Raw genomic sequence first — 13,298 nt, forward strand, 5'->3', positions numbered from 1 at the left:
AGAATGCAGAATCACTAAAGACAATGTAAAAAGAAAGCCCTGTAGTGGAAAGCCATAATATGATGTGTCAGAGTCACCTATTAACCTAGGAATGTCCTGTTTGACCACACAACTACTTTACATTGTTACCACTTCAAATAATTAAAGCCAAAGGTAAAAAGTTGAAATTTGACTATTCTTTGGACAGAACAGAAGCAATCTCTCTGTTGAAGGTTACTTGATTTGCTTTGTATCATGGGAGGTTTAGATTGGGTTTTAGGAAGAATTTCTTCACTGAAAGGGCTGTCAAGCACTGGAACAGGCTGCCTGGGGAAGTGATGGAATTGCCATCCCTGCAGGTTTTAAAAGATGAGTAGATGTGGCCCTTAGGGACATGTTTTGGTGGTGGACTTGGCAGTAATGGGATAGCAGTTGGACTACATAATCTTAGACGGCTTCTCCAACCTAAATGATTCTGTAATTCTTAGTGCAATATGATTTGTGTTACATGATGAGCATCTTGGCCCTTTCAGGCTATAAACTGCTGAAAGTTGTGATAAGCCACTTAAACTTATGGGTAAGTCCTACTTGTTTCACTTGGCAAAATCTTGACTGTTTTCATATCGGTTTGTTCCTTTTTTCCATTCTCAGTTCAGTTTTCAGTTCAGTTGTGTTAACTGGAAATTGAGCCTTTCTGTCCGTTGAGGGGGTTCAAAAGCTGTCAGGGTTTTGAGGCGAACAGTGCAATGCAGGTTAGTTGTACATGGAGGCTGGTTCTTCAAGCTTTGGCCTTGACAGTGTGGATGCACAAATACCTGAATTGACTTGCCACAATGTAGTGCCAGAATTGTGCAGTGCACTTTGCTAATTTGAAGCATTGTGTGTGTATGTCTATTGCAGTTTGGACTCAAATGAATGTCCCTGCACAGGCTGTGTTGAATTGTGCATGTGGCTTCTTGTGATTGGTGTGGCACATTGTGTCTGGATGAAAACGTTTTTATTTTACCTCGGATGCCACTGGGTAAATCCATCTTTTGGATAGCTGAAGCAGTTGATTCTTCTCTGAGCCTCTTTGTATCTGTAAGATTGCATCCCCTTTGGACATCTTCAGATTGTGCTTAACATGCTTTTCAAGAATCCAGATAATGATCCTTATCCACTATGTTTTTGACTTTCACTATGTTTTTTACTTACTCTTGAATAACTTTGATAACATTCTTTTTTTTTGAAACACGGAGGTGATGTTACATGTTCTTCTTCTCCTGTCTTGATGCATTGTAGGTGAGTGTTGCAGCGAAGATGGCTCAAAGAATGTCTTTTGGCTTTTATAAGTACAACAACATGGAGTTTGTCCGAATGAAAGGGCCACAAGGGAAAGGACATGCGGAGATGGCAGTGAGTAGAGTTTCTACTGGTGACACTTCACCGTATGGGACAGAAGAAGATTCAAATCCAGAATCCCCAGTGCAGGAGAGAGTAAGTAGTGGATGGAAATACTGACTTAAGGTTAAACATGAACATATTTTGTTCCAAAGCCAGTAGACAGACTGAAGCTGGGATTAACTTACATCAGGGTTCTAAACTTGGGTTTCCCTGTGTGTATTTTGAACACGCTCAGTATATGCAGATGAATTTTTAGCTCATTTTTCCTTGAGCACATGCTAAATACAGAGATGACTGGATGATTCATACTTCTGGAGGAGTGTTTTGTTGAAGCAACAGCGATGTTGATGCCAGGGAAAATTATGATTCTGCCCATTTTCTATGAAAATTAATAATTCCATTTCTGTACAAGATGGGATTTACCTAAAAATGTAGAATTTGTATATTACATAGGTTGCTTTCTAACTTTCACAGGAAATGGTACTGTTAGATTTTGTCACTGATGAATGCCGCCAGTGTGAAGCCTGTATAAAATTAAAGCAAAGAGTACAGATTTAGAGGCACTTCCATATTTTTGCTTAATTTTAATGCAGCTGCAGTAAAATGGCAATAGAATCAGTCCATACATGCTGATTTCACCTTTATTCAGTCCTGTGTGTTGTTTTCCATAGAGGCATTTTACTTTGTTAATGAGGATTAGGCAGGGTCTTCAAAATCTGTACACAGATATGTCCTGACCTGGGATGGGTCATTTCTGATAGATTCTAGTATAGTTTCCTGTGTATACAATAGCTAAGTTGAGTAATTTAAAGGTCTGCAGGATTCCTTCTCAATGTCTCTATACAAGCTGTATGATTTTTTTTCTGGCTTCCTAAGAGGCAAAATGAGCTGCCAGCACAAAGCTCCTTAACTGGATGTGCTTGCTTTCTGCTGTAGAGACACAGCCAGGAGACATCAGGCCTGGAGGGACTTCCTGAACTTTTGGCTCCAAGAATTCCAGTGTCAACTGGAAAATGTCACAATAGATTTGATAATGTGCGATTGCTGCTTTTGGCTAATGGTCTTAATGGTGATTTGTATGTTTCTGGTTTTCCTCCAGGTGTGATATGAAATGGCTACAGAATTAAAAAACTGCACTAAAGAGAGGATTACTTGGGTGGTAGAATGATTCTACTTTTTTTTAACAGTAATGATAGAGGGACAACACAATGTTTTTCTGCAGTGCAACACCAACCTGTTTGCCTGTCATCCTCATTCACATGTCATCTGCTCTTTATTTGTATGGACAGAGATGAGCAGTATCAGGTGTCACCTCAGGGACAGCTATGGGATTGTGAAATTAACTGTGAAGAAAGAAAGATGAGATAGAAATTACCTCGATTGGCAAAGTAGATATCCCTATGTATTTTTCTTATTTGAGATGAAACTAAAATATTACTAGCAAAACCAGTATATAAGCACTACATTTCAGTTCTTTCTGAAATAAGTATGGTTGACTATAATTGTGGTTTACTCAAGAGCAACTACTGCTCTGAAGGAAGGGTGTCTTTATAATTTCATCCCTAATCTGTGTTTTACCATAGACAATTATACACTTGTGTTAGTCATCACTTGAACTGACCAAATCATCAGGGGCATCTCCACTTGTTTTTCCCATCCTCTGTTGAAATACGATATACTTATAATTGCATATTGACTTCACTTTTGCATCAGGATCTTGGGTTAAGTAATTGCCTTGTGACCCTGCTTCACAGAGACACTGTGACCTTTCACAGTGATCCCATGTGACATCCTTCTAAGCAGGGAAACGACTACCTTGCGTTTGCCAAAGAAATGAAGATGTGCAGCTTTAGTGTGTGCAATACATTAAGTTTCCTGAATTTCAACATGCAAAAATAAAATTGACCTTCTTTGTGCCTAAATTATTAATTTTCTTCTTTCATGACTATAAATTCTTCTTAGAAGTCATCAGCTCAGGACAGACTTTATAACAGTGGAGGCTGATGATACATCAAAACATTTTCACCTTGATGAGCATCTCGAAGCTGAGATGACTCTTCAGTTGACATTTTCTGGCCACGCTGATAAATCTTACAACTAGACACCAGTCATGATTCTTATTTTTACACATATCATTGCCTCGTGACACATATGTGAGGCTGATTATTTCTTACTAGAAGCATTAGAACTTTTCAAACTGAACTTCCTCTAGCATTTGTTTTATTTCCCTTTCAGGTCACTTCTTTCAGCACGCCGCCAACCCCAGAACGCAACAATCGCCCATCCTTTTTCTCCCCATCTCTCAAAAGAAAAGTGCCCCGAAATCGAATTGCTGAGATGAAAAAATCCCACTCGGCAAATGACAGTGAGGAATTCTTCAGAGATGATGATGGTGGAGGTGAGAGAAGTAGTATTAGCTAAACAGACTTGTCTGGAGAGGGCACAGATCCCAGTGATGAATTTCATGAAAGGTGAAAAATAAGCAGTGTCCTTGGTCTGGCCTGGGCTGCTTCCAGTGCAGACAGACCTGTTGTGGACAGGATCGGCCTATGAGGACCCACTTTTCTTACTTTTGCGGTGTGCAAGTGTGAAACAGCAAGAGAATTATACTTATCCTCTCTGACAGTCAGGTCCTTCTGAGCTGATGAACACAGTGCTCTTGGCATACTGGTAATGTGTGGGGAGAGGGAATAGCCTCCTTCCTCCCGCACTGTTATGCATCTTGCTAGAGTAGCAGCTGTTACGTATTCTTCCTTCGCTAGGACCTCTTTGTTTGGATCAGGACCTACTTTTAAGCAAATGAATCCCAGAGCGTGGATCACTCTTGTGCAGAATTGTTCCGCTCACTTCAACATCTGCTTTTAGCACTGTGGGACAGGGCTTTTTTTTTCATGGGAATGGAGGGAAAGTTCAGAATCACTCAAAAAGTGCAGCGTATGCATTCCTGGCTGTGGGAGAGACCTGCAGCTATAAAACATGTCTCTAGCTTACAGTGGACTTGGTATCCTTTTGTTTAAAAGTTATTTGTGGTCTTCTAATTATGAGCAGAATGGCACTGCTGAAGTGTACCAGGTTTGGTGGAGGGCATATTAATGCTGACTCTCCCCTCTCTGGTAGATGTCAATTTTCTTCACAAGAAACAATTTTTCTTCTCTTACTACTTGTGAATTTCTACATGAGTAACTTATTAATTTTAGGGATATTCTGTTATTTTTTTGTATGGGTTAGGATTCTGCTTGTGCAATGCAGTAGCATTTCATTCCCTGTGCTGGCTTCTTACAAATGCTGCCAGCTGCTGCTACCATTCATTAGCTTCAGTTGTAAATAGTGAATTCTGTGTCAGGCAAGACCTGACTGATAAAAAAAACAGCAGTAGTAGTAGTGTCCTGCATATGACTTACCTCTAGACAATGAATAGCAGGCTTTCCTTTTGTCTTCCTTTTTTTTCCTTGACTTTCAGGAGCGTTCCAGTGAAACACAAAGTACAACAACCACCTTGAACTTGCTGTCTTTTGCCTTTACAGATCTGCACAATGCGACAAATCTGAGGTCGCGGTCCTTATCTGGAACAGGACGCTCTCTGGTGGGCTCATGGCTGAAGCTGAACAGAACAGATGAAAACTTTCTACTCTATGCACACTTAACTTACATCACTTTGCCATTGCATCGGATTTTAACAGGTAAATTTTAGCATGTATTACACATAAGCAGGGAGTCCTTTAGTTCCTATACAGTCTTCTGTATCAGGGGATTCCTCTATTAAGACAGAGAAACAAGTATTTCTCTGTAAGGAAACATGACAAACCTCATTTGCTGACTAGCAGCAAATCAGTATGAACAAGTACAAGGGTATCAACCTGTACTCTGGCTGTGGGTCGGTTTTGCTCCGTGATGGTTCAGGCAAGTTGGTAATTTTTACTAACAAACACTCAGAGGAACACTAGTTGCTTTAATACTGGAAAGTTCATCCATCTCACGAGTGTATGCAACTTGTTGTAAGCTCGTCCACTGATATCAATAGTTGTAGCAAGACTTGTGGGCGGGAGGGTTACAGAAGGGCAGCTCTGGAATTTGGAGTGGCCTCCTTTGGCAGTTTTGACTCTTAGATCTGGTTTCCATGTAAGTTGCTTGGACTGGTCAGAGTTAGGCAAGATGTCTGTAAATCTGTCAGGTGTCTAGTGTCTTTAACATAATGATATCTGTGTGTCATACCATGAATCATCAAAGTCCCCTATGTCGTTGGTCGTGCTATGTCAGTTACTACACTGATGAAAGCCAACTCTGCATTTGTTCAGTGAAGCTAGTATAGTACTGTAAGTTGGGTTTTACAATCTGCAGACAGTTAATGAAGTTCTGACTTTCATCCAAATAACTCTTGACTCCCTACAAATACAGGTGGACTACAGAAAACAGTTGGTCTGCTTGAACTGTTAGCCTGTTAGCCTTTAAAGGATCCAGCTTGCAGAGTGAGGATGCCTTGTGGAACTCTTGAAATCTGAAAACTGTGAAAACAGCAGTGGTTAAGCACTGTCTCCTGTGTCTAAACATAGTAGCAATTTCTTTTGACACAGACATTGCTAGTGCCTACTACTGGAAACATACATTAATCTTCTCAGACAGAAAGCAAGTTTGACCTCAGGCGAAACCATTGCTGAACCCCAAGGTCTAGACCAGAATAAAGTTGGAATCCCGTGGAATAAAGCTGTGGTCCCAGCTCAATGTAAAGTTCTGTCTCTAACCTTGGAAGATCCTTAGAATTGTTACTTCCTCTAAGAACTTAAGCTTCTTTCTTCTCTTCCTATCTGGCAGGTGGGGTGACTGCTGAATAGTTTTTTCTGAGCTATGGGCTTTTGATCAGTGCCTGCTTTTTCTTGTGTGGGTCTAAAAAGAGGACACACCTTGTCTGTTACACAGTCGTTGTAGTAGTCTTGTCTTCATTTGCAGGCTCAGCTCTCAGAGCCTGTTGCAAAAGCAGACCAGCTTTTACTCTACAGAGAAAGAAATCATAGTTGGTAAGGTAAAGGTGGAAATTATAATTAGCGAGGAGATGTTTCTACATTTGCCCTTTCAGTGTAAGTAGAGAATGATTTCCATTTAGAAGAAATTACAGATTCCAGTAAAAATTGCTCCTCTGTAATTAAGGGTAGATTTTGAACAATGTTTCAGCAAAACATGCAATTATGCCTTAGGATAATTGTGTTGATGATCTTACAGCTAGTTAGCTGGAGTTATCAAGCTCACTCATTCTCTCACCACAGGCATTCTGGAGTTCACAGAAGATGTATTGTTCCTGCTGGCATTTAATACTTGCTTAAGTGGGTGGCATAAATGCCTCCATGCTCAAATATTTGCTTTGAGCTTGAACATCCTTTCTGAGACTTAATTTGTTTAACATACGGGTGCAGGAGTTGGTGTATATATTGAGATGCACAGAAATAGGACACAAAATGTCTGGGCTGTAAGGCAGAATTCTAATCTGCTGTTTTTCACTACCTGTGTTTGCTTTAGCTTGGCACATTGGGTAGATCCCATTTCCAATGCTTTTTTTGGAGTTAATGCACTTGTGCTAGTGGCAGCTTTCCAGCAAGTGGGAACATTACACGTGGGGCAGGGTAAAGTGGGAATGATGCTCATCTCCTTTAGGTAATTTAGGAGGCCTGTACTAAGAAACTAAGTCCCAGTGGCAGTGATCAAAGCATGTTTTAAAATGTCTGGAGTTTATACATATTGATAAGATTTCCTCTGCTCTGAGCCTTCTCTCCATGCTAGATTATCACGCTTCTCTCAGCCTCTCCTTGTGTGTCAGATGATCCAGTCCCTTAATGCTCTTTGTGGTCCTTTACTGCGTTCACTCCGCTATGTGTCTTCCTTAACAAGTGTGGCTGGAGCCCTCTGGAGTTGTGGATCAATTTTTGTGCAGCTGTGTATGAACAGCCTCTTAATTAAGTCGTAATTAAGCATGTGCTCCCTTTTCCCATGCTCTTTGTTCTCTGTGTAGCTTTGAAAAGGACATAGCAACCCAGTTTCCAGATACTCCTACATACTGTTGTGCCAGCACGCTGGATTTACTGTCCACATTTGGAAAGATGCCCATAATTATGACATATTTTACAGGTTCACAGTCTGTCACATTTGGACAACATGGAGCTGAGAAACCAACAAAAGGAGTGGGCTTTATGGTAGTTTTTTTGAGTACAGAAATACAGGCTTCAAGCTATAAGAATGCATCAAACAGTTGAATTATTTGCACCCACATCTTCAGAACCAAAAGTCTCTCTAAGGGTCTTGGGAATGGTGCATTTCTCCAAGAAAGGAAAAACCCTTGGCATCCCCTCTAATGGCACTTCCACTTGTTTCTCTGGAAGATTACACCACAGTGTCTGATGCATGTTGTTTCATCCTGCTATAAATGATAATTAATAGATCAGCTGTCATCTCTACATGATGGGATATATTTGTGGCTTACCATCTTTCAACTAGAATGCAGCTGGAGAGGAATTAAGTTGGACTTTAATAGGCAAAGTCACATACTCATTGTGTTTTGAATTCCTTTAGAGCAGGATAAGGGAGACTGTGCTGCAGTTCACAATTGGATCTCCAGTTCTTCGTCCTTTCTGGTGCTGTGGCAACTTTCAGGAGCTTTCTAAGTTTGCTGTATCTCTTTGTTTCTCTCCCTTGCCCAGATATCCTGGAAGTGCGGCAGAAACCAATTCTGATGACATAGCAGAGAGCGGGCACTGCCTTGGAGCCTTGTTGCCAAGTGCCTAACCACAGCGGTTTTCTGTGCTAACACTACCATCTAGTGTCAGGAACATAAACCTCCGCAGGAAAAAGGGAAGTCCAAGAATACCAGCCGATCAAAAGTGCCTCTTTCTTCCTTCCTCTGCTGTCATACACCGAATGCCCACTTGCAGTACATCGCCTGAGTGTTTCTGACTGGAAGAGGACTTTGAGCAAGATAAAACAAGAAGGGGCTGTGTTTAAAACGAGTCAATGCTTTATGGACAGTTTGTTACTGTGTTTACTTTATAACTAAGAAATCAACAACATGTACAGAATGTGTTAAACTTTATATTCTTTGAAAGAAACAACCTGAGAATTTCATAATGATGTGCTAATGAACGTCGTTCCATAGACTCTCACCCATGCACTCTCCTTGTCGGTTTGGCTTAAATGTTTGTTTGAACATGTGTGTGTGTGCGTGTGGGGATTGAAGGGGTGAGAGAATAATTTCCTGCTGGGAGAGGAAAAGGAAAAAGATGGTACAAAGATACATCACCATTTTGGTACGTGAAGCAGGTCAGAGCTTAAGAGGCTGAAAATGTTCCCATTTATTTACATGTCAGTGTTAGGACAGGTGAACTCTGCTGACAGATTTCTGTATCTACCAAAGAACAGCAACATTTTCATCCTCAAGAACTGGCTAAGAAAATGAGCCAGTGAAAAAAAGGCTAAAATGTGCTGCTATAGTAAAGCCGAGGTTCATACCCAGTACCAATGCTGCTTATCTCTCTGTTAGCCGCGTCGATACAAGTTTGAGTCTCAAGTGGAAAGACAGGAGGCCATAATGGGACTCCAAAATCTAAAAACCTTACCAATAACCAACATCCTCCTGCATGCACTGGACTTCAGAATACATAGGGTCATCCTTGTGATAGTATTTGTAGCCAAGGAGAGCATGAGAGCTGACTAATGGTTGGGCAGCTTGCCTGGATTCTTTATCTCCTGGTTGGTGTTTCACTACCGTTACATGCCAAAGCATGGCACGTTTTCTTGAAAGACAAGATTGAAATGTAATTCTGCTCTGAGAAGTGACTAAAAATTGCATAGTAGGACGTCTGAAATTTGTGTCAGGAGCTCTCAGGAAAAAAGCCTTATGTTTACAGGTAAAATGCAGCTTTCTCTACATAGCAGAACTCTGCTGTCCTTGACATTTGAAAAGCTAAATGATTCAATACTGAGACTACTGCAGTCTGGTTCACTGTTTTGAGAGCCAGTCAATACTTAGTTTACTTACAACTGCGTAACTGGCACAGCAGTGGGTGGGGTAGTGTGTTGCTTAGGGCATGGGAGACTCCATACGTGCACAAAGGGAGAGCAAAGATGCCATTTTTGTCACTTTTTAGACTCTGAGCACCTCAATCTAATGCTGTTGCCACAGTTACCAAGTGGTATGTGCTTGGAGCCTGGACCTTTGTCTCCCTCCCAAAGTGCTTTGTTGTTATTCTGCCAATAGCATATGATGACTTACTCTCTGAAATAGGATTTTCTGCCTTTTTTCCTCAGATTCCATTGGAATAGCTCCACTTCAGTATAAAGGTAGAGATTAAGTTTACCATTCAGCCCAACATGGTGAATCCAGCATGGTAAGGAGGTCTTTTTCTATTTGAGGCTAGGCCTAGCAGCAGTCAGCATTGCACAGGGTGATGGCATTTCTAACCCTGGCAGCATGAGTGCATGGCAGGGACAGCTGACCAGTTTTCAGCTTGCTTCAAATGTGTTGCAGCAGCGTTAGAGAAACGTTCACTTTATCATTACCAGCACAGCCACTTTTCACATTGCAGCCTTTTAACTTTGCTCTGTGGGACTGTGTGGTACTCTGTGTGTGTGTATATGTGAGGGTGTGTACATGGTCTAACCTGAGGCGTGTAACTTGAGTGCCTAGGCTTTCTTCCTGAGCCAGGTTAGAGAGGTGGAGTCCTAAGTCAGCAGCTGAAGTGCCCTCTCAAGGAGCTCACTAGACAGCTTAGGTGCTTACCTGAGGTCCTGAGGCAGTGTGCTTAATGTCAGTCAGTAGAAATATTCTCCCTGGGGCCATGCTGAGAGTTAAACCACTCTTCAGCTAGAAGACCAGTCCTACTCTGAAGCCTCTCAAGATGCTCCTTAGTCTGCACTTTCATACTGATGGGCCAGGCCAGTCAGTGTTTGGTTTTCCTTTAAATATTCAGTATGGAGGGAAGGGAGAGAGGGTTAATATTTGTACTACTAGTGACAATTGATATGTTTCAGTCAGTTAGAGGAATAACACACGTGGAAAGGAAATGAATCCAGATTGGAACTCGAGTGCTAGGTGCCTGAATACTTCTCGGTTGAGAGTAATTTGAAATGCTTGTTAGCGTGTATTACATTCAGGTAAGTTAATTTCATGTGATCTAGAAGACCGAGCAAATCTTGCTGCATAAGAGTTCAGAGCAAACAAATGATTATAAACTAGTACATTAGTACAAGGGCAGAGTTAGAGAAGGTACAGTTCAGATCCCACACCTGTTATGCAGGAGGTATCACCTGTTTGTTACATGTATGTGGGTGGATTTTGATGTCTAGTTTTTGAAGGACTGCAATGTAAATGTCCTAAAAAGAGCTAGTTTATTACTTGTATGTTGCTAGTGGATATGCTGTAGGTATGCAGCAGGTACAATGTCTCACCTTTTCTAGTAAAAAAGGGTACAGGTATGCCCAGATGTACATCCATAGAAAACAGAGGTCAGGAAGTCTACTGAATGTCAATAGTGCTTTTCAGAAACAAATAGATGTGCCAGATTCTCAGTTATTCCTTCTCTAAACTTAGACTTCTTATGTATTGTCCCTGGCTCCCACTTTCTGTTATGGGGGGGGAACAGATTCCATGTTTTGTTCTCCTTTTAAACAAACCCTGGAAACTGTAATTTATTGTCCTTGTATAGACAGATTAATGGGGAAGATGACTGAAGTTTTGCTTGGGTCAAGATGGCACAGCCGGACCCTTAGCATGCTATTGCACTAAAACAAAACAAGAAAAGAGAATGTTAATAGGAACCTCTCACCCTTTTCATTTGGAGTGGTTCTTAATTCTGTAGCTCCTAACCAGTAAACCATTTGAGCCTCTGTTGGTCATTTAAACAATTGCTGAGGAATAAACTAGTATGTTCGGAGTGCCATAAAGGCTGTGTTGGCTGTAGATGTCTTAACTGTTGGAGCACAGTGGTTTTCATTTGTTATGTGGATGATTGAGAATGCAGCATGATTAACAGATCTGGGAGGCTCTGCAGAGCAGCTTTATTTATTTTCAGAATCCCACCATGCTTCATGAAGCAGTTAACTTCTTCCTTCCTTCTGCCCATTCACTCCTTCTGGAGATAAGAGGTTTACTACTTGAACTTTCCATAGATGATATATATTGATAGATGCCAAATGCAAAGATGTAAATCTTCTCACCCTTAACAGGTTTTTCACTGCTATCAATTTAAGAAGTAAAAGCTGTTGTTTTCTAAAGACAGCTTTTACATTAATTAATTTGTATTAGCGGATTATTACTCTGCCTTAGAGACAGTGACATATGTGAGACTGTGTTCTCTTACAGCCAGCCAGTGCAGGGTGGGTTCCAAGTCTCCTTTTAAAAGAAGCCATTTTTAGAAATGCCACAAATCTTTCAGCTCTCTTGGCTAATCTGGTTTGTGTAGGTTCATGTTCCTTCTCTTTTTATTCTCCTGCTCTTTGCTGTTTACAAGACTTAAGCGTGTTGGGCTCTGGATCACTGTTACTCAGTTTTACATTTCTGGGCATGCTTTGCTTTCCAGAAAACAGGATTGTTTGCACAGGTGAGTTATTGCAGTAAAACAATTTTCCCAAAGTATATTCTTAAACCAAGTTTTAATTAAAACACTGAAGGCTCTGGCTCTGCAGACAGGTTTCTTCTGGCAGATCCTGATGCAGAGAATCCCACCTTGTCACTGAAGTTCTGTATGGATGTGGAGTCCACATACATAGTCTACACTCTAAGACTATTGACCTGTTTCTTGACAGTCACTGATTTTTCCCTTCCCAGATGATTGCTTGTCCTGTCTTTTGTAGTCTGAAGCTTCCCCTTATTACATGAGATAAAATCTTCAGAAGTGCCTAAGCCCTGTTGTTATCCAGTGGGGTTTAAGAACAAATTTTTATTTAGGGAATTAATGAAGTAGTCTTAAATTCTATCCATGTTGTGTGTAGCAGCGTCAAGAAATGGCAAAGTTTATAGTTCTTGGAAGAACCATTTGTCTCCTATGGACTCACCCTTTGTGTTTGAAAGACTCATGGTCTCCAAAGGTCACGGCTGAAAGCTCTGGAAAATGGATTCCTTGTGGTCACAGCAGTCAGATATCTGCGAATGCCTTATTTGTTTTGTGAGGTATGACTAAAAGTGTGTGACACTGGTGTGTAGAAATTCTGTGTCAAAAATAGGTGTGGTAGAATCCGGTTAAAGGCATTGTGAAGTGAAAGCTTTTACACCAAACCTTAAATGAAAAAGTATTTTACACCAGAATGTAGCTGTTTTGATGCTTGGTCAAGATAATACAAGGTTGCAAGCAGGTTATGATGTTGAACGTTCTCTGTGTAAATATATAAATATTCTCAGCCTACTTTTATCAGACTAACACATGTTGCATGGTTTGGGTTTTTTTGCCTCATTGATCCATCAGTGTTGATTAGAAGATGATGGGCTGAAAATCATGCTGGCACTATACTGAGCCCTTTGAACAAAGAGCAAGGAGAACCTTTGTGCACCAAAAATGGAGTTGACTTTGCATATGGCAGCAGTGAAGAAAGTGTTGGACCCTGCAGCCAATAAACAGACCTCTTAAATGACCATGAATTCTGTTTATAGTGTTTTCTCTCTACTGTGCCTAGTGATGTTTGAGTTTGAATGTATCCCTTACTGGCAGTGAGCATAAAAGGTGGAATAATGTGATGTGGCACTCATGGTGACATTGCCAAATAGGCACCCAGGAAGCAGAGCCTCTTTATCCTTTGTTGCAGGGGGGAGCCAAAAAAATACTGAGCAATTCTGGAGAAGTGTGGCTATTAATAGCAACTGCATGCTTAAAAAATGGAACACAGACTCTTGAATTTCTCCATCATTGTAATTGGGGGTGTGATGATGGGGAGACTTATTTTTGCTTACCATTAATTGTATCTTC

At 40.9% G+C, this 13,298-nt stretch overlaps 1 protein-coding gene across 2 annotated transcripts in view; it reads left to right on the forward strand.

Annotated features, from left to right (window-relative positions):
- Nucleotides 1-12,969, forward strand: part of KIAA0930 (KIAA0930 ortholog) — a 72,149-nt gene extending 59,180 nt beyond the window's left edge. Inside the window, exons 7-10 of one of the 2 annotated variants that reach the window (XM_034062970.1) lie at nt 1,261-1,455; nt 3,598-3,760; nt 4,887-5,042; nt 8,046-8,213. In XM_034062970.1, coding sequence (XP_033918861.1) covers nt 1,261-1,455; nt 3,598-3,760; nt 4,887-5,042; nt 8,046-8,086 — 555 coding nt within the window. In that variant the 3' untranslated portion in view covers nt 8,087-8,213. Of the gene's footprint in view, nt 1-1,260; nt 1,456-3,597; nt 3,761-4,886; nt 5,043-8,045 lie in introns of both variants that reach the window. The other variant, XM_005147991.4, reaches the window with a different exon arrangement.
- Nucleotides 12,970-13,298: the final 329 nt, after the last annotated feature.

The sequence above is a fragment of the Melopsittacus undulatus genome, chromosome 5, assembly GCF_012275295.1.
Source record: "Melopsittacus undulatus isolate bMelUnd1 chromosome 5, bMelUnd1.mat.Z, whole genome shotgun sequence".
Classification (NCBI taxonomy): Eukaryota; Metazoa; Chordata; class Aves; order Psittaciformes; family Psittaculidae; genus Melopsittacus; species Melopsittacus undulatus.